This window comes from Saccopteryx bilineata, chromosome 3 (assembly GCF_036850765.1).
Source record: "Saccopteryx bilineata isolate mSacBil1 chromosome 3, mSacBil1_pri_phased_curated, whole genome shotgun sequence".
Lineage (NCBI taxonomy): Eukaryota > Metazoa > Chordata > Mammalia > Chiroptera > Emballonuridae > Saccopteryx > Saccopteryx bilineata.
The window spans coordinates 314,544,982-314,567,212 of NC_089492.1; the positions used below are offsets into that span (position 1 = coordinate 314,544,982).

Sequence of the window (22,231 nt, forward strand, 5' to 3'; positions counted from 1 at the left end):
ATCCATGGGGTTTGAGACAACTACAGTCCCCAAAAGAAGTCTTTAAGGCATTGTTGGTTGGAGAAAATACACAAATATATAATGCAGTTCTCTATGCTTAGAAGCAACTGGGCTCCAGGAAGACGGGGTTGTGTAATTGGTTGTGGATCCGCACGCTTGGGAAGTCCGCGAAGTGGCCTGGGAATTCTGGGAAGTGTAGTCCGGGAACACGTTGGATAATTTCCGCTCCAGGTGGTTGAGGCTGTGTCCCTGTTCCCGTAGGGAATTCTGGGAGGCGTAGTCCAGGCGGTCTCTGTAGAAAGAGTCACTTCCGCCCCAGGTACCCGAGGCCGCGGCCTTCATTCCTCGCGGAAAGGTGAGACCGCACCTCCCGGTGTCCGGTTCCCAGCGCGCAGGCCGACCTTCCTTCGTTTTGCTGTGGGCCAGTAGCGAGCTGGCCGTAGATCGTGAGGAGGAGACTCCGCCCGCGTTGAAGGGCGGGCCTGTGTTCCCTTTGAATGAGCCTGCAGGACCGTGGGGCGGTGGGCGCAGCGCCGGCTTAGGGCCCCGGCCGGGGTCGCAGGGCGCTGAATTTAAGGTCTCCGGGGTTCCGTCTTTTCCTGACCACCGGCCAGCACTGCTGCTTCCTAGCAGTAGAATGTTCGGAGAGCATCCTGATGTCTCTGCCTGTTTCCTCTTTAAGTTGGTGTTAGTGTCTGCCTAATAGAACTATTTTGAGAGTTAAATGAGAATGTAAAAAGTGAATGACTTAGAACCTGGCTTGTGGTACAAGATACGCCTCTGATTCCCAGCACTTTGCATTCTCCGGAGAAGCGCTCCGTTTCCTGGAGGCTTCCGTGGAGCCGGTTGGGGTCAGAGTTCCCTGGTCCTTCTCATCTCTGAAGGAAGCGACCTGTGCTGGATTTCTAATAATGCTTTTAAACTTAATTTTTGGCGAGGGTCATTGTCTGGGATGTCACCGTAATGTCACTGTCGTGTATGCGGGAGTTCTCAAGAGTTCTAATTTCTCAGCCTCCTTTCCATCCCTGCTTTGACTTCTTGAAAAAGACTGCAGGAGGAAGGGAGATGACCCTTTGGCTCCTGGCAGCGGACCCTCACCTGAGGAGGATTTGGCATATTCCTCTTTTGTTATATTTTCAGGGGAGAAGATAGTTCCTTCACTCATCCGCACATTCGTCTGCTTCAAGTTGCCCTGATATTTGTTGAATAATGCAGGAAGGGATGGATGGGCACGAGTAATGATGATGTTTAAACACTGAATGCTAAGTATTATTCTAGGTCTATATGAGTTATCATTTAATCTTCACAAGATCCCATTGGGGGTTGAGGTTACTGTTATTCTCATGTTAAAGACGAGGAAACAGACAGAAAGAGCTTAAGTTTTTTATCCTGAATCACGTAGTAAGACGCTTATCTGGGTCTTTGAATTTAGGAAGTTTCAATTGATTGTCTTAGTTCTTAATGTGTTTAGAATCAAGTTGAGAAGCCCTGTTTTGGGTTTTTGTGGAGGGCCATGAAAGCTGTGTCAGGGAGCTTTTGAGTTTTTGATAAGATTTTTGTAGTCACCTGAAATATAATTGTACTTTATTTGAAATACTATTTATAGTTCAAATTCTGATTATAGAAATGATTGCTTATTTTAAATAATTAAGAAAATATATGAAGTATAAGGAAAAAATACCTGTGGCCACAGGATACAGAGAGAGGGTTTTCCTGTTCCATAAATTTATTTTGGGGTTTTTATGGAAGTTTTACAAAATGTGTATTATACGTGTTATTTTCCCCTTAGGTTTTTTACTATGGAAACTTATAATCATAGCCACATGTAATAATAAAATAATGAACCCCTGTGGAACCATCAGCCAAAGTCAACCTTTGTTAACATTTGTCAGTCTTGTATCAACCCATGCTTTCCAGATTTTTGTGTTTTAAAGCAAATCCCCAACACTGAGTCTGTATTGTTAATGTAAGAAACATCCAAAGCTATATGAATTTTGATGAGTTTATTTGAGCCAACATAGACAATTGCTGAGAAGCAAAATCTCAACGGATTGAGAAAATGCTCCGGAAAATGGCAGTTTAACAACTTATTTTATACATTAGAGCCAAAGGGAAAGACTTGTGGGGGTTGCGTGAAACCACTGGTGATAGATTAGGGAGTTGGGAGAAAGCAAAGCAGGGACATCTTTGGGATTGGATAAAAAGCAAAATGTATAGACACATACTTATTTTACATAGGCAAGTTTAAGATAGTTAACAATTAACATGATGGTAATAACCATGACGGGTCCTGTGTTTCCTGCTCTGGTTGGGTGGCCACCCTTAGGAGGCAGGAAAAGAATATTACTGTACATTTCAAAGGTATGTTATCGGGTACATTATTATAGATGCAAAAAGACAATAGACAGGCTCAATTAAGGTAAGTATGGACTTGGTTAGAGAAAAACACCACCCTAGGACATGTCTACCCATCATGAACTGCTTTTAGTTAGAGAGTTTTAATCTCAGGCCATCCTGTGGGGTTCCTTTAGGTCTCTTGCGTTTTTGCAAGGCCACCACTCAGGCTTTCCCTGAGCCTGTATCATGTGGCCCCTTTTTTATCCACAGTATGATAGTGATTGATTTATTGTCATAATTGCCAAAAGGGTATTACCATACATTATTTATATCTAAGACCAAGAAAGGGAGATGTTAGCAGCTACTCTGAGGTGTTCAGTCTTTGCAGCTTGGAGAATGCTGATTTACTTGAGAAAACTAAGGGAACAGTGTTGCACTTTGGACAGTGTAAAGACACTGATGAGTTTTGTTTTCTCATACACAATCTGACTTATCTGTGTCTTGGCCTCTTTGTTTCTTATTTCTGTCTTTCCATATACTGAAAGTTCTTCTGTTGCTGGGGTCATGTCATGTTCTCTGTGTGCCCACACGAAGTGCAAGGTTGGCAAGGTTTGTAGTTAGAGTAGTAACTCAAGACAGCTGGCATCAGGATTGCAGTCCAGAATTTTTGAAATTGGAGTTGGCAAAATGGAATAGAAATAACCCGTAGAGATATTCCTTTATTACCCATAATGTTGGTGAGCAATAGAATTCAACTATTTCAGAGGATTAAAAAGTTGATGAGCAATTATTTTTTTAAATTTTTATTGATTTGAGAGAGCGAGAAAGAGAGAAGCATCAAGTAGCCATTCCACTTTGTTCCATTTAGTTGTGTCCTCATTGGTTGCCTCTTGTATGTGCCCCGACCAGGAATCGAACCCATGGCCTCAGCACACCAGGATGATGTTTTATCCATTGAGCTACCCAGCCAGAGTGATGAGCAATTATTTTGATGATTTAAAACAAATTTCTTAAGAACCACATTATTAGAAATTATAACAGCTAACAATATATTGTGTTTTATGAGTGAGGCAGTGTTGCCATTGGTTTACAGATATTAACTTTTCATAACAAACCTGTTATTACCTTCATTTTAAGATGAGGAAACAGGGTTTTTGTTTGTTTGTTTTAATGATTGCTTTTAGAGAGACGGGGCTGGGGAGAAGCATTTTCTTTTGTTGTACCACTTAGTTGTATGTGTATGGTCACTCCCATATGTGCTCTGACCAGGTATTGAACCTGCACCTTGGTGTTTTGGGATGACACTCTAACCTACTGAGCTAACTTGGCAGGGCCAGAAAACAGAGTTTTTTAAAACAAGTATCATATAGTACAATTAACTCTTTATTTTTAGGGGTATAATTCTGTTTATTTTAACATGGGTGTAGATTTGTATAATTACCACCATAATCGATACATAACAGTTCTATAACCCCCCAAAACTCCCCTCTTGTTTTCCTTTATAATCCTCCCTTAACACACCTATAACCAGCCACCCGCAACCACTATCACCCTACACTTTTGTCTTTTTGAGAATGTCATATGAATGGATTGATGTCAAAAAGAATCTCTAGAGGCTGCATTCTTCCAGCATAATGTATGTGTGTATTAGTACTTCATTTCTTTTTCTTGCTGGTTAATATTGTAATTATGAACATACCATAGTTTATTCATTCACCCACTGAACAGTGTTTGGGTTGTTTCCAGTTTGGATTGTTTGGGAAGTTATGAATAAGATGCTATAAACATTTGTGTACAAGTTTTTGTGCTTATTTCTCTAGAATACATAATCAGGAATGGGTTTGCTGGGTAATAGGGAAAGTGTATGTTGAACTTTATAAGAAACAGTCCAACTGTTCAATGGTGTTTGAGAGTAACTTGCTACACACCTTCTCAAGCACTTATTACTGTCTTTTTAAATTCTAGACATTCTAATAGGTGTGTATCGGTATCTCATTGTAACTTTAATGTACATTTCCCTAGTTACTATTGATGTCTATCAGATATATCAATATATCTTCTCTTCAGCTCCCCCCCCCCCCCTGCTATTCTGAGCTGTAGAAACCGTCCCAATCTCTCATGTTGTTGTGAGGATTAAACGAGGCAATTCCTCTAAAGCACGGGATTTGGCTCCTGACTTCTCACCACCTTTCTACTTCCTTATTAGCCCAGGTTTCCTCCTCCCACCATTCTGTTGGAGCACTCTGATTAGTGGCTTACAGCTCTGTCATCTTCCAGGGCTAAGATCAAGCCATGTTTTCAGTCTGGGTTTGGGGCCTTTCCATGTTCTCCCAGAGGATCCTCTTCAGCTTTGCTCTAGCCTCTATCAGTGTGTCATGTAATTGCTGATTAGCTAAATGTTCTCCCATATTTGGCTCTGTGCAAATACAGAGCTGGGAACTATATCCCTTTTAGAAGGTGATCCAGAAATGTTGGGTAAGTGAAAGAAACTCAGTTTGTATGAGGCCAAGTTAACACTTGTTCTTGGTAGTTATGTGGACATTCCGTGGATTCTGCAGCACTGGCCTTGTGAGCAGGGACTTGGGAGGGGTGGGTTCTCTAATGGAGAAGCAGAAGACCTCTCTAGGTTCTGCTGAAAGTCTCTGCCTTATTCATAGCCCAGGATTAGCCCTTTTTTGAGTTCTTTCTATTTCATAGATGACCTTGAAGTTACCTAGTAACAGTCAATAACAGTAAATCTCTGTTGAGAACAGTGAGTAATCTTGAGACCAAGAAACTAAACTCTTGGTCTCTAAATCCTTCCAAGGGTCAGAACAGCCAACACTTTTCACAGATGACAAATGTAGTAGCATCATGGGCTTTTTAAATCTCTCATTATATCCATGTGAGAAAAAGGTGTACCATTTGTGCCTCCTCCAGATTCAGGGAGAGTCATCACCAGTCATTAAACCTATTAGAAGGGTGGTCTCAATGTCTAACCACATATTATTACCCAGGCCACAAATGATTAAATAAGAAGCGATAATCCCTGCTACATAGAAGTCTTACAAGACACAACTGCAAAGCCAGTTTTATGATGTAGACTGTAGAGTGATATCTGCTTCTCTGCAGCTACAAAGTAATAGAAAACATTGGTACATGTTACGACAGTTTTCCACTAAACGCATACAATCCTAACAACAGTCTTACAGTGTTGGTGTTATTATCCTAATGTTGTGGATCACAGAAGTGAAACAGAGGGGTTATTAATTTAACCATGCATTTAAACATATAGTGGTACCAGTATATAGCGGATGTACAGCCAATATATAACAGTGTTGGGTTTCAAAAGCGTCACCAGAGTGTACTTTACCTAGTACATTTCAGCGCCTGTCTTTCCCACATTTCTCAGGATCAGAACGGGCACCTCAGGAGCCATGAGGTGCGTGAGGACTGCTGGGTGCAGCCATGTTGGCAGTCTCATGCACACAGGCATCCTTCTGGAATAGCCTAGCGGTAGCTGGAATCCAGCCCGCGCTCTGCCTGCGAGGGCATGTGTGGCAGCGTTTGCCTGGGAGAAGGGACGCCCTTTTCCAGTTTGCACAAGGATCTATTTCCCTTTCTCTCATGCCTTCTTCCTTATCTCATTCTGCCTTCTCAGGGCTCTGCCTTTCCCTAGGAAAAGAAGGAGATATGACCAAGTTCCAGGTGAGTTACTTTTTCTTTTTCTTTTTTTAAATTTTATTGAATTTATTGGGATGGCATTGGTTTGTAAAACCAAACAGGTTTGAAGTGCACAACTCAACAAACTACCTACCATATGCCCACTTCATCATGGGCATTTCTGTCACTTAACATGTTATGTTTTAGTAAGTATATATCTTTGTAAAGAATGACAGCAGTCATTTAATACCATTTACATGACATGCTTTTTCTTTTGAATTTAATTTTTTTCCTTTTAGTTTTTTCTTTTTTATAATTTCACAAATAATAGTGTAAAAGGCTAGAAATTAAAAAAATGAAAAAATGGCCCTGGCCAGTTGGCTCAGAGGTAGAGCTTTGGCCTGGCGTATGGACATCCCAGGTTCGATTCCCGGTCAGGGCACACAGGAGAAGCAACCATCTGCTTCTCCACCCCCCTTCTTTCTTTATATCTCTCTCTTCTCCTCCCATAGCCATGGCTCGGTTGGAGCAAGTTGGCCCTCGGCGCTGAGAATTGTTCCATGGCCTTGCCGCAGATGCTAAAATAGCTTGGTTGCCAAGCAATGGAGCAACAGCCCCAGATTGGCAGAGCATCACCCTGTAAGAGGGTTGCTAGGTGGATCCTGGTTGGGGCGCATGTGGGAGTCTGTCTCTTCCTTCCCACTTCTCACTTAAGAAAAATTTTTAAAAAAAGAAAAGAAAAACCCACACATGATTACCCTTCTTGCAAATTACCTATTTTTTTCCATGGTCAGGTTTTATGTGCCTTCATAACTGTAGTTGCAATAATAGATACAATTATGAATTGGTTTTTATTTTCAGTTAAAATTATAGCACTTAATTTTTGTCATCTAATATTATTTCAATGAATGTTATACCCCTTTTTCACTACTCCCTGTTCGCAAACTTTTAAGTTCTCAAGGATTCGTGCAGTTTCACATAGCAGTATCAGTTTTCCTACATAGAATCTTTACTAAAAAAGCAATTCTGAAAGAATTCTATTTAAAATTTTTTTTAACTTTATTGATTTTAGAGAGAGAGGATGGGGAGAGAGAGCAAGAGAGAGACAGAAACATCTGTTCCTGTATGTGCCCGACTGGAATCAAACTGGCAACCTCTGCATGTTGGGACGGTGCCCCAGCCAACCAAGCCGTCGAGCGAGGGCATGAGAGAGTGCTAATATAATTTGTTCTTATGTTCCAGGGATTCTCGCCCACTCTTGCTATTTGTCTTTTATTTTATTTTATTTTTTTAAGCAAAAGACAAATAGCTAAGTGGAATGAAAAATATTTACAGCAAACACAGAGAAAAGACCTTACTGTCCCCCAAATTAGCATTATTACAAAACGAGAACTAGAAATGGCCATCAAATAAATGAAAAGATAATGATTTTTATTATTAATCAATTTTGTGGAAAAATATAGATATATTTATTTTTTTTAGTGCAAGAGAGACAGGGACAGACAGGAAGGGAGAGAGATGAGAAGCATCAAATTGTAGTTGCAACACTTAAGTTGTTCATTGATTGCTTTCTCATATGTGCCTTGACCAAGGGGCTCCAGTTGAGCCAGTGATCCCTTGCTCAAGCCAGAGACCTCGTCTTAAACCAGTGACCTTTGACTCAAGCCAGTGACCTTTGGGCTCAAGCCAGTGACCATGCATGGTGTCATGTCTGTGATCCCACACTCAAGCCAGTGACCAGGTACTCAAACTGGTAAGCTCATGCTTAAGCCAGATGAGTGCGCACTCAAGCAAGTGACCTCAGGTTTTCGAACCTGGGTCCTCTGTATCCTAGGCCAACACTCTATCCACTGTGCCACCGCCTGGTCAGGCTGAAAATACACTGCTCATAAAAATGAGGGGATATTTTATTGCTTCATATTTATTTTGAAATATCCCCTCATTTTTGTGAGTAGTATATTTTAAAGTAACTGTTTTTTACTTCCTAAATTTACTTATGATATTATCAAAGTTTTTTTTTTTTTTTAAGTCTTCATGTTCAGTGTTGGCCAGGGTGAAGAGGTTTAGGGATTTACATTTTCTTGGAAGAATAAGTTGGAAAAATTTTTTTTTTTTTTTGTATTTTTCTGAAGCTGGAAACGGGGAGAGACAGTCAGACAGACTCCCACATGCGCCCGACTGAGATCCACCAGGCACGCCCAGCAGGGGGCGATGCTCTGCCCCTCGGGGGGGGGGGGTCGCTCTGCCGCGACCAGAGCCACTCTAGCGCCTGGGGCAGAGGCCAAGGAGCCATCCCCAGCGCCCGGGCCATCTTTGCTCCCATGGAGCCTTGGCTGCGGGAGGGGAAGAGAGAGACAGAGAGGAAGGAGGGGAGGTGGAGAAGCAAATGGGCGCCTCTCCTATGTGCCCTGGCCGGGAATCGAACCCAGGTCCCCCGCACGCCAGGCCGATGCTCTACCGCTGAGCCAACCTGCCAGGGCCAGAAAAACTTTTATGAAGGAAATACCTGCTATTATGATTTCAAAACTTTAAAGGTTATTATTCTTCAAAATTTGCCATTTCTACTTTTTGGAATTTATTTTAAGGAATTAACAGACTTTCGGGGACTAAGTTCTCTGTGAAAGGACTTTTATTACAACATTGTTTATAACAGATGATCTAAAACTCAGTAAGTGTGCATTATTTGGGTCAGGACAGTATATTCTAGTCCATCAATTACTTGAATTACTATGTAGCCTTGAAATGGGATGACAGATGCTGATAATAATAATCACAATAGTAGCTAACATTTAGCGGGTGAATACTATGTGCCAACCCCTTTCCTAGGTACTTTACCTATAGTTGCTCATTTTATCACCAGTACCTGACAGTATAGGTCAGGGGTCCCCAAACTACGGCCCACGGGCCACATGCGGCCCCCTGAGGCCATTTATCCGGCCCCCGCCACACTTCCAGAAGGGGTACCTCTTTCATTGGTGGTCAGTGAAAGGAGCATAGTTCCCATTGAAATACTGGTCAGTTTGTTGATTTAAATTTACTTGTTCTTTATTTTAAATATTGTATTTGTTCCTGTGTTTTTTTTTTTAACTTTAAAATAAGATATGTGCAGTGTGCATAGGGATTTGTTCATAGTTTTTTTTTTTATAGTCCGGCTCTCCAACCATCTGAGGGACAGTGAACTGGCCCTCTGTGTAAAAAGTTTGGGGACCCCTGGTATAGGTATTAGCATGCAGATGAGGAGCTTGTGCAGGTCACGCTGCTAGCATGGGGTAGAGCATTCCACTGTGAACACAGGCAGTCAGGATCCAGAGCTGGGTCCATTCCACAACCCCACAAACGCTGCAACGCCAAGTGGGCCACAGAGCATGATCTACATACTTGAGCAACCAGGATGACTGGTAGTCTAAGATCAGCATCTCAAATAAGAGGAGTAAAAGTGAAAACAGATTTGTCCCACATGGTCAGAACTAAATCTTTTCCAGAGCAAATGACATTATTAATAAAATTTAAAATATTAGCAGCTCATGATGCAGCAGAGTTCCAGGGATTACCTATAGGTTTGCTAACAAAAGGTAGTGATTTGGAATACAAGGATTTCTTTTCCTGCAGCCCTTTTGGTGAACAGAATTAGCAGTGTGGAAGGCAAGCAGAAGGCAGCTCCTGAAATGTGAGAGGTGCCTCAGGAGCCAGAACAGTTTCCCATCCTTTACCCTTTCTCATTGCTGCCTCTCTGTGTGTGTTGGCTGTTGCAGGAGGCGGTGACCTTCAAGGACGTGGCCGTGGTCTTCTCAGAGGAGGAGCTGGGGCTGCTGGCCCCGTCCCAGAGGACGCTGTACCGAGACGTGATGCTGGAGAACTTCAGGAACCTGGTCTCCGTGGGTGAGCACGGGCGCCCTCTGTATCTCAGTGTCGCCTCTTGGGAGTCTGTGTGCTCAGGTGTTTGAAAATCTGGGATTCCTGAAACCATTCTCTGAGCTTGGGCATCTAAAAGTCCCAGTAATCTCTGTGTAACAAAGACAAGATGTTTCTGGTGTTACCGTCCAGGTAAAAATCTGCCCTTTATCAGTGAGCATATTGTGTCCTGCCCCACTGGTTGCTCCAGGTTTCGTTTCTCAGGATGTCAGTTGCTGTTTATTAACATGATTTTTCAGAGGTATTTTGGTTTATTGCTTTTACAATGTATTTGTAAGTGACTTTAAAGTACAGAACACTTATGAAAGTAAAAATATATAGAACATAAACACCCACATACCTTTTACCCAGATTCACCCATAATAACATTTTACCCCTTCGCTTTATCATGTATTCTCAGATTCTTCTTTCTCCATATAATGTCTGTATATGGATGAAAATGTATGTATATTCATAGTACTTTTTCTAGACCACCTGCAGGTCACTCACATACACCATCTCCTTTTATATCCGTATACCTCAGTGTGTATGCAGAATACAGGAGTCCCCAACACTACAGTCTTTAAGACACCACTTGCAAGTTCAGGGGTCCCCAAGACTACCCTGAGGCTTGATAATTAGCTAGAAAGCCTCTCAGAACTCACTGGAAGCTGTTATACTCGTGGTTACTAAGTTTATTACATGGAAAGGAAATAGGTTAAAATCAACCAAGGGAAGAGACACCTGGGCAGAGTCCAGGCGAGGCGCCAGCACAGGCACCCCCGCTGTTCCCAGCATTGCTGTGACAGCACACGTGGACTACTGCGTCCCAGCCTTGGTGCCCAGAGTGTTCACTGGGGCTCAGGCGTTTAGATGTGGTTGGACACCTGTGTGGTTAACCTTAGTTTCCAGCCTCTCTGGAAATCAAGCTGATACAATGTGGCCCAAAGCCCCCACCATAAACCACATTATTCAACTATATGGTGTGGCCCAAACCTCTGTAAAAAAGGCACTCATGGCCCTGGCCGGTTGGCTCAGTGGTAGAGTGTCGGCCTGGCGGCAGGAGTCCCAGGTTCGGATCTATGGAAGAAGCAATTCTCAAACTATTTGAGTTGCATTACAGGTGCCAAGGCAATTCAGTGGAGAGGTGCAGTCTTTTCAGCAGGTGGAATGGAAACCTCGGACATCTGTGTGCGTCTGTATGCATGCCTTACCGGTGCTGTGCAGGAGGCACGGTACACAGATGCAGTTACTCACGGATGGATTTTAGGGGGAACTTATTAATAACAAAAATATCAAGGCAATATCAAAAGGGGTTTGAACTTATGTAAATTAAAGTAGAATAAAGAAGAATCAACACAATGATAAGCTATACATCACCAGAGAAACATCAGCCTGGGCTCTAGAATATAATTAAAGCAATAGACTAAGAAAAAGAGAAATATGAGTATGTACAAATCTCACCAAACCATGGAGGAACAGTCACCAGACCGGTTAGCGCCGGCTGGGGCTTCAAAGTTGATCACCTGCGCATTGATGAGGAAGAGTTCTCTAGAGCTTCAGGGACGGCTGTGACTCTACCTATTTTATGGGAAAATTTTGGCTGCAGGCTATTACAGGAGGGCCCTTCGTGCATAACCTCTAGGAACAAAGAAAGGTCATCACATCCTGAAATAATTAACTAGACCAGCAGTCAAGTGGTCACATGTTCCCGCTTCGGGGAAAGTGCAGCAGGATGTCTTATTCCCGCCCTGAGTAAATGACTCAGTCATTCCGGTAACCGGTTCTTGTGACCCTCACTGTTCTTGTTCAATTGAATTCAAATTTATGTTTTTTTAATATACTGTTCAACAACATCTCACAGAAATTTTAATTCAAAATAGATAAGAGCAAATGTAAATCTAAAACTATGAAACTTCTAGAAGAAAACAGGAAAAAATCTTCATAATCTTCAAAGCGATCTTAGATAGGACACCAAAAGCATGATTCAGAAAAAGAAATAAAAAAGATAAATTGGACTTCTTCAAAATTTAATAATTTTACTCTCTTGCCATTTTGTAGGGAATCAGTCCTTCAAACCAGACCTAATATCCCAGTTGGAGAGAGAAGAAAAGCATTTGATGACGGAGTCAGAAACCCAGAGAAACGGGTGTTCAGGTGAGAGCTGTCCAGCAATAAGCCAGCAGCCCAAGAGCCCCTCCTGAAACATCACTTTGCTGTTGAAACTGATGGCTTTCCCTTTCACACATGGTGAAATCTAAAGTACTTGAAGTGACTATTAGGCCTTAAGGTGTCTCTCCCCTCAAACCCTTCTAGCTTTCCATATTTTCTTCCTATTGTCTGTTTGCTCATTCATTCTGTTCCAGCTATACTGCCCCACGGTTGCCCATCAGACCTATCATTTCTTCTTCTTTTTTTTAAATACAGAGACAGAGAGAGAGTCAGAGAGAGGGATAGATAGGGACAGACAGACAGGAATGGAGAGAGATAAGAAGCATCAATCATCAGTTTTTCGTTGTGGCACTTTAGTTGTTCATTGATTGCTTTCTCATATGTGCCTTGACGTGGGGCTACAGCAGACCGAGTAACCCTTTGCTCAAGCCAGCGACCTTGGGTCCAAGCTGGTGAGCTTTGCTCAAACCAGATGAGCCCATGCTCAAGCTGGCAACCCAGGGTCTCGAACCTGGGTCCTCCGCATCTCAGTCCGACGCTCTATCCACTGTGCCGCTGCCTGGTCAGGCCCTATCATTTCTTCTGCTTCAGGTTCCTTGACTTGATTTTGTCTTTATTTTGAATGAATGAATTGGTTAATAGATACATGGTCTTCACTGTCACTAATTCTCCTGGAGATAGTTAGTAGGTATAGACTAAATCAGTGTAATCAAAGGGTACTCCTGAATGCTTTTTGTCATCTGATGAGTGCTTGTCCTAGTTCTGTTTACACGTCCTTGATTATTCATAATAGGTAGCTATTTTTCTAAATAGTTAATAGTAACTAGTCAACTAGAGTCAGCATCTAATTTTATCAATTCCAACATTATGATAGGCCCTCCCCATGGAATTATTTCAAGTGAGACCCTTTGGCACTGGCCATAACTTCCTTATTCACATGCCCAGCTCTTTGTCTTCCCATTCTGTCCTTCTCTCACCCCATACCCATCCTCTAACACCTATACAGTCTCTTGACCTAACTATAATTTTGAAGTAGAATTTTCAGGTTGGACATTGATGTGAGTCCAAACATCCTGATAATGTTTCTTCTACTCCTCTGTCCCAAGTTGAATGTTACTCCCTACAGTGAAAGAGAGAAACAACCGAGTTTCTCTGCCCTCACCCCACATAACCTTGTTTTTCTTTTTATAACATTATTTATTTTTACTTGTGGACCGAGCTAAAACTAATTCCAAAATGATAGCATTGTGGCATAGAGTTGCATGTTGGAACCATTGTTAATGTAGATCATCTGAAAAATAGAACTCTTCATCTCAAACTCCCATGAAGTGTAGGCCATAAAACACACCTTAACAAATTTAAAAGAATAAAAATCATAAAAGCCTGCTCTCAGACCACAGTGAAATTAAATTAGATGTCAGTAAATTAAATCACTGGGAAATCCCAAAATACATGGAGGTTAAACAACACATTTCTAAATAACATGTCAAAGAAGAAATCTCAAAAATGAAAAATATTTTGGACAAAATGAAAATGAAAACAATTTATCAAAATTTGTGAGATGCAGCAAAAGCAATGCTTAGAATAAAATTCATAGCATTGAATGCTTATATTAGAAAAGATCCCTGACCAGATATCTCAGTTGGTTAGAGCACTGAGATATAGCAAAGTTGCAGGTTCAATCTCTGGTCAGGGCACATACAGGAGTCAACCAGTGAGTGCGTGAATGAGTGAAACAACAAATCAGTGTTTCTCCTTTCTTTTCTCTAAAATCAATCACTCAATAATTTTTTTAATTAAAGATAGGAAGCCTGACCAGGCAGTGCCACAGTGGATAGAGCTGCAGACAGGGACGCAGAGGACCCAGGTTCAAAACCCCAAGGTTGCCAGCTTGAATTCGGGCTCACCAGCTTGAGTGAGAGATCATAGACATGACCCCATGATCGCTGGCTTGAGCCCAAGGTCGCTGGCTTGAGCAGGGGGTCACTCACTCTGCTGTAGCCTCACAATCAAGGCACATATGAGAAAGCAATCAGTGAACAACTAAGGAGCTGCAACAAAGAATTGATACTTTTCATCTCTCTCCCTTCCTGTCTGTCCCTATCTTTTTCTCTCTCTGTCTCTGTCAAAACAAAAAGAAAGAAAGAAAAGAAAATCTATAAAGTCAGTCATTTAAATATCCACCTTAGGGCCCTGGCCAGTTGGCTCAGTGGTAGAGCGTCAGCCTGGCGTGCAGAAGTCCCGGGTTCGATTCCCGGCCAGGGCACACAGGAGAAGCGCCCATCTGCTTCTCCACCCCTCCCCCTCTCCTTCCCCTCTGTCTCTCTCTTCCCCTCCCGTAGCCGAGGCTCCACTGGAGCAAAGATGGCCTGGGCGCTGGGGATGGCTCCTCGGCCTCTGCCCCAGGCGCTAGAGTGGCTCGAGTCACAACAAAGTGATGCCCCGGAGGGGCAGAGCATCACCCCCTGGTGGGCAGAGCGTCGCCCCCTGGTGGGTGTGCCGGGTGGATCCCGGTTGGGCGCATGCAGGAGTCTGTCTGACTGTCTCTCCCCGTTTCTGGCTTCAGAAAAATACAAAAAATAATAATAATAATTAAATATCCACCTTAGGAAACTAGAAAAAGAAGAGCAAATTAAATCCAGAGTAAGCAGGTGAAAAGGATAAGAATTAGAGCAGAAATCAATGAAATTGAAAATCAGAAATCCATAGAGAAAATCAGTGAAACCAAAAACTGGTTCTTGGGAAAGATGAGTAAAATTGATACGCAAATTTAGCCAGGCTAACTAAGAAAAAAGAGAGAGGACACAAATTTCAAATAATCAGAAATGAAAGAAGAGACATCAGAACCTAGGGACTTTTAAAAGATAATAAAGGAATACTATGAATAAACTCTCTACAAATTTAATAAACCAGATAAAATGGACTAACTTCTTGAAAGATACAATTTGCCAAAACTTACATAAGAAAAAATAGACAATATGAATAGGCCTATATCTGTTACAGAAAAATAATAATCTTCCAAAATACATCTATACTTCATTGAGTTGTGAGGAAAAGAAGTAGAAACAGATAAAAATTCCAGTGAAAATTAAATGTATTTTGTAAAAGAAAGGTAAGCTTTGGTGTATTTAAGAGAAGTAGCATACACAGCAGCTTAACCAAAACATTACTGTATCTTCTGTCCAGAAAATGCCTTAATTTTTTTTACTATCTAAAACAGCAATTTTCTTTTTTTTTTAATTATTCTTTATTTTTATAAAGATTATATATTGTTAAAATACAAATATTGAGGTAACCTGAAGTATAGACAAACAGCTTGAGAAAATGGAGTTAAAAACCCTTGCAGAAAGCTAACAGAACTTTTAAAAAACAAACCTGCAAGTCAGTAGTCAACAAAAGTAGGATTTACTTTGCATCAACCAACAAAAGCAAAAGGCTATCCTTAAATTGATCAATAAGTAGAGAATGCAGGAAGTCCAAATGACAGGGAGGTTAAAACAGCAATTTTCAATCAGCGTGCCAACAAGAATTTTTGAAACCTGCAATACCTGACTATTTAGTCAGGGGCACTAACCCATTTCCCCTTAGACTGTCAAAAAGAAAAGAAAAATGACAACAGCCAACACAATAGCCATTTGGTGTCAGTGAATCAAAATTACTCTTTTATTTCTTTGTCAGATCAGCAAAAAAATTTTTTGGTGTACTGCAGAAGTTCAGTAATTATGTGTACCATGGGATCAACAAGGTTGAAAATAGCTGGCCTAAAAGCATATTAACAAAGCAGGGATACAGCAGCCTGGTGGCCTGAGTTGATATCCTTTTATTTATTCTTTTATTTAAAATAATTTTTTTTTCAATTACAGTTTACATTCAGTATTCTAAGTTCATATTCTTTGAGTATTATTTATTAAAAGACAAGAGAAAAGGAAAATATAAACATTTTTCTCAAATCATTGTGGCTAACTGTCCAATTTAAAGGAATGATTTGTTATTTGTGATAAATGTGACATCTTCATTATTGAATGAATAGGATGCTGGAATGGTTGATTTTCTCAAACTTTAAAGAAAGATTACTAAGAAGATGATGTAAATTCTCCTCACTTCAAGTGAGGTCTTTCAGTGCTTTCTTTTCCTCCATCAAAGAAGGTCGATTTATAAATTTGACAACACAATTCTCATCAGCTCTCTACTGTTTATATTAAAATAAGACTTAAATGTTGAGATATGGAAAGGAAATGACAATGGGTTTCAGTCTGCACCATTGACTAAAGGAAATAAATTAAACTTAAATATGTGATCTTTTTCATAAGAGGCTGAAACTAAGTGAAATTACATTTTTTCCCCTCTATGCCTTTAATATTAAAAGTACTGGTCAGAAAGAAACTTAATCTCTCATATATTTGGGAGAACCTTAGATCGTAAATTTTGTACAAATTTGTATTGAAACTGCTGCTTTGTAAGAAATTGGACAAGCTGCTTTCAGTCCTCAAGCTACCACATCAGTTCCAAAAAATACGACATATTAAACTGTATCTTTACGGACGAGTATTAAGTGTTTAAGTGCTGAGACCTTTTGGGTATGCTGGAAGTGTTACCCTGCAGTCAGTGCATGGTATTGTTGGAGCATAATGTCACACAGTCCAACTTGTGTTGCAAAGCCCTGAGTTTGAAGCATTTAGATAGCCCAAGTTATATGAATTCTACTTATATTCCTGATGTAGCCAAAGAAGAGCCATTTTCTAGGTATTCTTAGAGTTAGTCACATGAGTATTCCTCTAGTTCACTGAAATTTTGTGTCAACCTAAGTGCAAAATCTTGAAATCTGAATAAAAGCATTCACTGTGTACGTCTAAATTCTCTTTATCCTTATAGGAGCCCAGAACCAACATAATGTGGAGACTATTCAAGAAGTGGGATTAAGCTATCTTTCTTCCAAAGAGCTTTCCTCCTGGCAGACCTCGCAACAAAGTGCAGGCAGGTTAACCAGGTGTCAAGATTCCATGAAAAATTGTCAAGGGAATACTTCTAAGTTGCAAAGACAGGGAGATTCTCCCTGCCAGGTGGGGGCAGGAATACCAATGCAGATTTCTGAAGATGGAAGCTACATATCGGCTCATATAGGGGATGGTTTTAATTACAAAAAAAATCAAGAATTTTCATCTTGGAGCACCCAGCATTCTTGGAGGAAAATGTATCTGATAGGGTCAAGTAATTATCAATGTAGATGTCAGCAAATTTCCATGAAAAATAATTTCTGTAAGTGTGAAAGCATCAGTTGGATCTCACGTCATAACGATAATCTGAGCACACACAGAACAGAAAAACACAGCTGCCATGACTGTGGAGAAGACATCATGAAGGTTTTAATGCATAATCCAGACCAAATTCAAACAGAGTGGAAGCCCTACGCCTGTAATGAGTACAGAAAAGCCATCAGTGATCACTTCCGCTCTGAGGTTCAACAGCAGTTAGAAGGGGAGCCCCATACGTACAGTCCATGTGGAAAGGGCTGTAGTTATCACTCTGTTCTTCGTAGTCGTCAGAGTGTTCATAGAGATGATTGTGTTTTTGAGGATTCACATCTGCAATCCTACCACAAAGAACATATAGAAGAGAAGCCGTGTAAATGTGAATATGGTGAAAACTTGAGTCACCCCCAGTGCTCCTCTCTTAACATATATGAATTTATTCACACAGGAAAGACATCTTATAGTTACAAGAGAGCCTTCAGTCAAAGCTTAGACCTCAATAGTATTTTTAGGATTAGTACTGGGGAGGAACCCCATGACCATAAGGAGAATGGGAATGTCTTTCATCAGAGTTCTTGTCGGCAACTCCTTCAGAAAATCTACACTGAAGAGAAACTGCACTCGGAGGTGGAGTGTGAGAAAGATTTCATTTGCAGCTCAAATCTTAATATTCGGCATAGTGTTCACATGGAAGAGATTCCATATGATTCTGAGGAGGGTGATAATGGCTTCAGTCTGCCCTCACATTTTCAGGACCTTCAGATCCCATATAAACATTCATATGGTAACAGCTTCGGCCAAAATTTATATCTTCAAGGTCATCAGAAAATTCACATTGGAGAGAAACCCAATAAGGAGTGTGGGAATGGCTTCAACTGGACATCAAAACTTAAAGGTCATCAGAGAGTACACACTGGAGAGAAGCCATACAAATGCAATGCTTGTGGTAAAGGCTTCAGTCATAGATCAGTTTTTAATGTCCATCAGAGAGTCCACACCGGAGAGAAGCCTTTCAAATGTGAGGAGTGTGATAAGGGATTCAGTCGGAGCTCATACCTTCAAGCCCACCAGAGAGTCCACACTGGAGAAAAACCATACAAATGTGAAGAGTGTGGGAGGGGCTTCAGTCGCAATTCATACCTTCAAGGTCATCAAAGAGTTCACACTGGAGAGAAACCATACAAGTGTGATGAATGTGGAAAGGGTTTCAGTCGGAGTTCACACCTTCAAGGCCATCAGAGGGTCCACACTGGAGAAAAACCCTACAAATGTGAGGAATGTGGGAAGGGATTCAGCTGGAGCTTTAATCTTCAAATTCATCAAAGGGTTCACACAGGAGAGAAACCCTATAAATGTGGGGAATGTGATAAGGGTTTCAGTAAGGCTTCAACTCTTCTGGCACATCAGAGAGTTCACACAGGAGAGAAGCCATACCAATGTGATGAGTGTGGTAAGAGCTTCAGTCAGCGATCTTACCTTCAAAGCCATCAGAGTGTCCACACTGGAGAGAGACCATACATATGTGAGCTATGTGGGAAGGGCTTCAGTCAGAGAGCATATCTTCAAGGTCATCAGAGAGTCCACACTAGAGTGAAACCATATAAATGTGAGATGTGTGGGAAGGGCTTTAGTCAGAGTTCACGCCTTGAAGCACATCGGAGGGTCCATACAGGAGGGAAACCATACAAGTGTGAGGTGTGCACGAAGCGCTTCAGTGAGAGTGCACGCCTTCAAGCGCATCAAAGGGTCCACACAGAAGGGAGACCCTATAAATGTGAACAATGTGGCAAGGGTTTCAGTGGGTTTTCAAGTCTTCAAGCCCATCACAGAGTTCACACTGGAGAAAAACCATATAAATGTGAGGTGTGTGGAAAGGGCTTTAGTCAGAGGTCAAATCTTCAGGCTCATCAGAGAGTCCACACAGGAGAGAAGCCCTACACATGTGATGCCTGTGGTAAGGGTTTCCGTTGGAGCTCAGGACTTCTAATTCATCAAAGAGTTCATAGTGATAAATTCTGTAAGAGCATAGAATATGGTAAGGATTATCCACCAGAGAATCCATACAGAAATGAAGTCCTTTAAAATGCTATTCTCTTTTGTTTTGAAGTCTTCTAATGGGAGCTGAATTTTTCCATTTACTGGAGTTCTAGTAATAAGTTAGTAGGCAAAGAATTTCTTTAATGAAGATGTGATGTTTCATCCCATCCTCTACTTTCAAAATAGTCAGGAGACCACACAGCAGACATCTAATGAGCAGTTCCAAGGGATTTTGTCAGAAATGTAGTGCACGTGACTGACTAGTTGCACTAGGGTTTGTAAAAGGTAAGAGGAATTCAATGAAAGTATACTGATGAGCATGCCTGAATCCATACCCACTAGAATGTAAGCTTACGGGAAGAGCTTCATTCGTTGCTAAGTCTATAAAGTTATGATGTTGCCTAACCCAATGTAAGTGCTCAGTACTTTTGTCTAAATGACAAAGTATGTATTGAAAATTTTATTTAGCTTAATTTCCCCAAAAATATATTTGGAGGACTGCAAGTAACCTAGGTATGATCACATCAAGTAGGTAAATACTATTTGAAATGTGGAACACCAGGCAATATTGTAATCTGAAATGACATGAACTTGGTTATAACCCTTTCAAAGGAGTGATTTCTGTCCTGTATGCCATCTTAAGTAGGGATGAGCTGAATGGATACTGTTGGTTCAAGTTTAGCTCTGTGTGTGTCTGTATTTGCACTTTCAATGATAGTGCAAACTGATGTTTTCAGTTAGCTTTGAAAAAATGGAACGCTGCATTTTACATACTGAATTTTTACTCCTGCCTGTGTGTTAAGGCACAGATTTTACTGTAATATTTGGAGAGTGTCAGAAATAGTCACTAGTGAAAAATACTTGCTTAATAAATATCAAAATTACAGTATTTGTTTTCAGTACCCATCTTTCTGTCAAAGCCATTTGGTCTGACTGATTTCTAAGAGTTACAGTCTTTATCCAATTCAAACCATTTTAGACAGAATCTGTGATGAGCTTGGAGGATTTTAATTTTGTCAAGTTCTTTATCCCCCTACTCACACAAAGAAAGGCAATATATTGAATTTTTAAAAACATTCTATCAAACATTGATTATGAGGATATGATTGCCTTTTACTTGGCAGTTTCTATCTTCAAGAACAATGTATTTTGTTGGTGGGAGTGAAAAGTATAAGCTTGTTAGAGAAGAGTCAAAATGTGAAATATGCATACCCATCTGGAAATTATAAAATTTATGATAAAGTAGTGAGAAAGGCCCTGGTCAGTTGGCTCAGTGGTAGAGCATTGGCCCCGTGTGTGGAAGTTGCGGGTTTGATTCCTGGCCAGGGGACACAGGAGAGGTACCCATCTGCTTCTCCACCCTTCCCCCTCTCCTTTTCCCCTTCCACAGCCAAAACTCCATTGGAGCAAAGTTGGCCCAGGTGCTGAGGATGGCTCCATGGCCTCCACTTCAGGCGCTAAAATGGCTCCAGTTGCAACGGAGCAGCACCCCGATGGACAGAGCATTGCCCCCTAGTAGGCATGCTGGGTGGATCCCTGTCAGGTGCATGCAGGAGTCTGTCTCTCTGCCTCCCCGCTTCAGATAAATAAAAAATACTTTTTAAAAATAGTGAGAAAGGATGTGTACAATGAGGATGATTTTTTATAACTGGGAATATATTGGAGTTGGGATAAATTTCTCTGTGTCCATAGTAATCTGCAGAAAGTATGGAATAGATCTGAAATGACAGGAAAGGATCATGCATGTTGTAATCTAAATCTTTACACGTATATGGTCAAGTACATGCTTAATAGATAATGTATTAATACATTAATAATACATAATAGATAATGTATTATTAATACATTAATAATACATAATAGATAATGTATTATTAATACATTAATAATACATAATAGATAATGTATTGTAATAGATTATTCACCATGATGTATATAGTGGTTCTCTCTGGCAAGCAAAATTTTGGATTAGTCTTTTTTGTACTATATTTAAAAATTGACAACATTGGGCCCTGGCAGGGTAGCTCAGTTGGATAGAGTGTCATACCAATATATAAGGATTGTGGGCTTAATCCCTAGTCAAGGCACATACAAGAATCAACCAAGGAATGCATAAATAAGTGGAACAACAAATTTATATTATTTCTCTTTCACTCCCCCCCTTTCTCTTTAAATAATAAAAATTTGGCAACATGAACCCATTTTATCAAATTAATAAACTACTGCAGTAGTAACCCTTGTAATTAAGAATTCATTGAGCACACAGCACAGTCAGCAGCTTAAATTCTATAGATATGTTCACCAAAACCCTATGTACTTCATTGGATCATGTCATCCCATTAAATTTAATTTCAAAAAAAAAATTTAGCCTGACCAGGCGGTGGCACAGTGGATAGAGCGTTGGACTGGGATGCAGAGGACCCAGGTTCAAGACCCCGAGGTTGCCAGCTTGAGCGCAGGTTCATCTGGTTTGAGCAAAAAAAAGCCCACCAGTTTAAACCCAAGGTCGCTGGCTCCAGCAAGGGGGTACTCAGTCTGCTGAAGGCCCATGGTCAAGGCACATATGAGAAAGCAATCAATGAACAACTAAGGTGTTACAACGCGCAATGAAAAACTAATGATTAATGCTTCTCATCTCTTTCCATTTCTGTCTGTCTGTCCCTGTCTATCCCTCTCTCTGACTCACTCTCTGTCTCTATAAAAATAATAATAATAAATAAATTTAAATTCATACTGTAACTTCTTTGTTTCATTAGATAGCATTATAGCCAAAATTAAAAACAAACCTCTAAAGTTAATTTTAGAAATTTTCTAGATTTTTGATATTTAAATTAGGTATCAGCAACTTTATCTTTCTGTGAAAATATTTTAGGTCTCAAAGCCCATGCAGTGTAGATAGTCCA

The 22,231-nt window shown here is 40.7% G+C and overlaps 1 protein-coding gene across 1 annotated transcript; it reads left to right on the top strand.

Moving 5' to 3' along the window:
• The first annotated feature begins 272 nt into the window (after positions 1-272).
• On the top strand, positions 273-20,068 carry LOC136332313 (zinc finger protein 112-like). Its single transcript, XM_066271864.1, has 5 exons — positions 273-355; positions 5,978-6,024; positions 9,732-9,858; positions 11,932-12,027; positions 16,915-20,068. Exons 2-5 carry the CDS (start codon positions 6,010-6,012, stop codon positions 19,371-19,373), a joined length of 2,697 nt encoding a protein of 898 aa, XP_066127961.1. The 5' UTR covers positions 273-355; positions 5,978-6,009; the 3' UTR covers positions 19,374-20,068.
• The last annotated feature ends 2,163 nt before the right edge of the window (positions 20,069-22,231 follow it).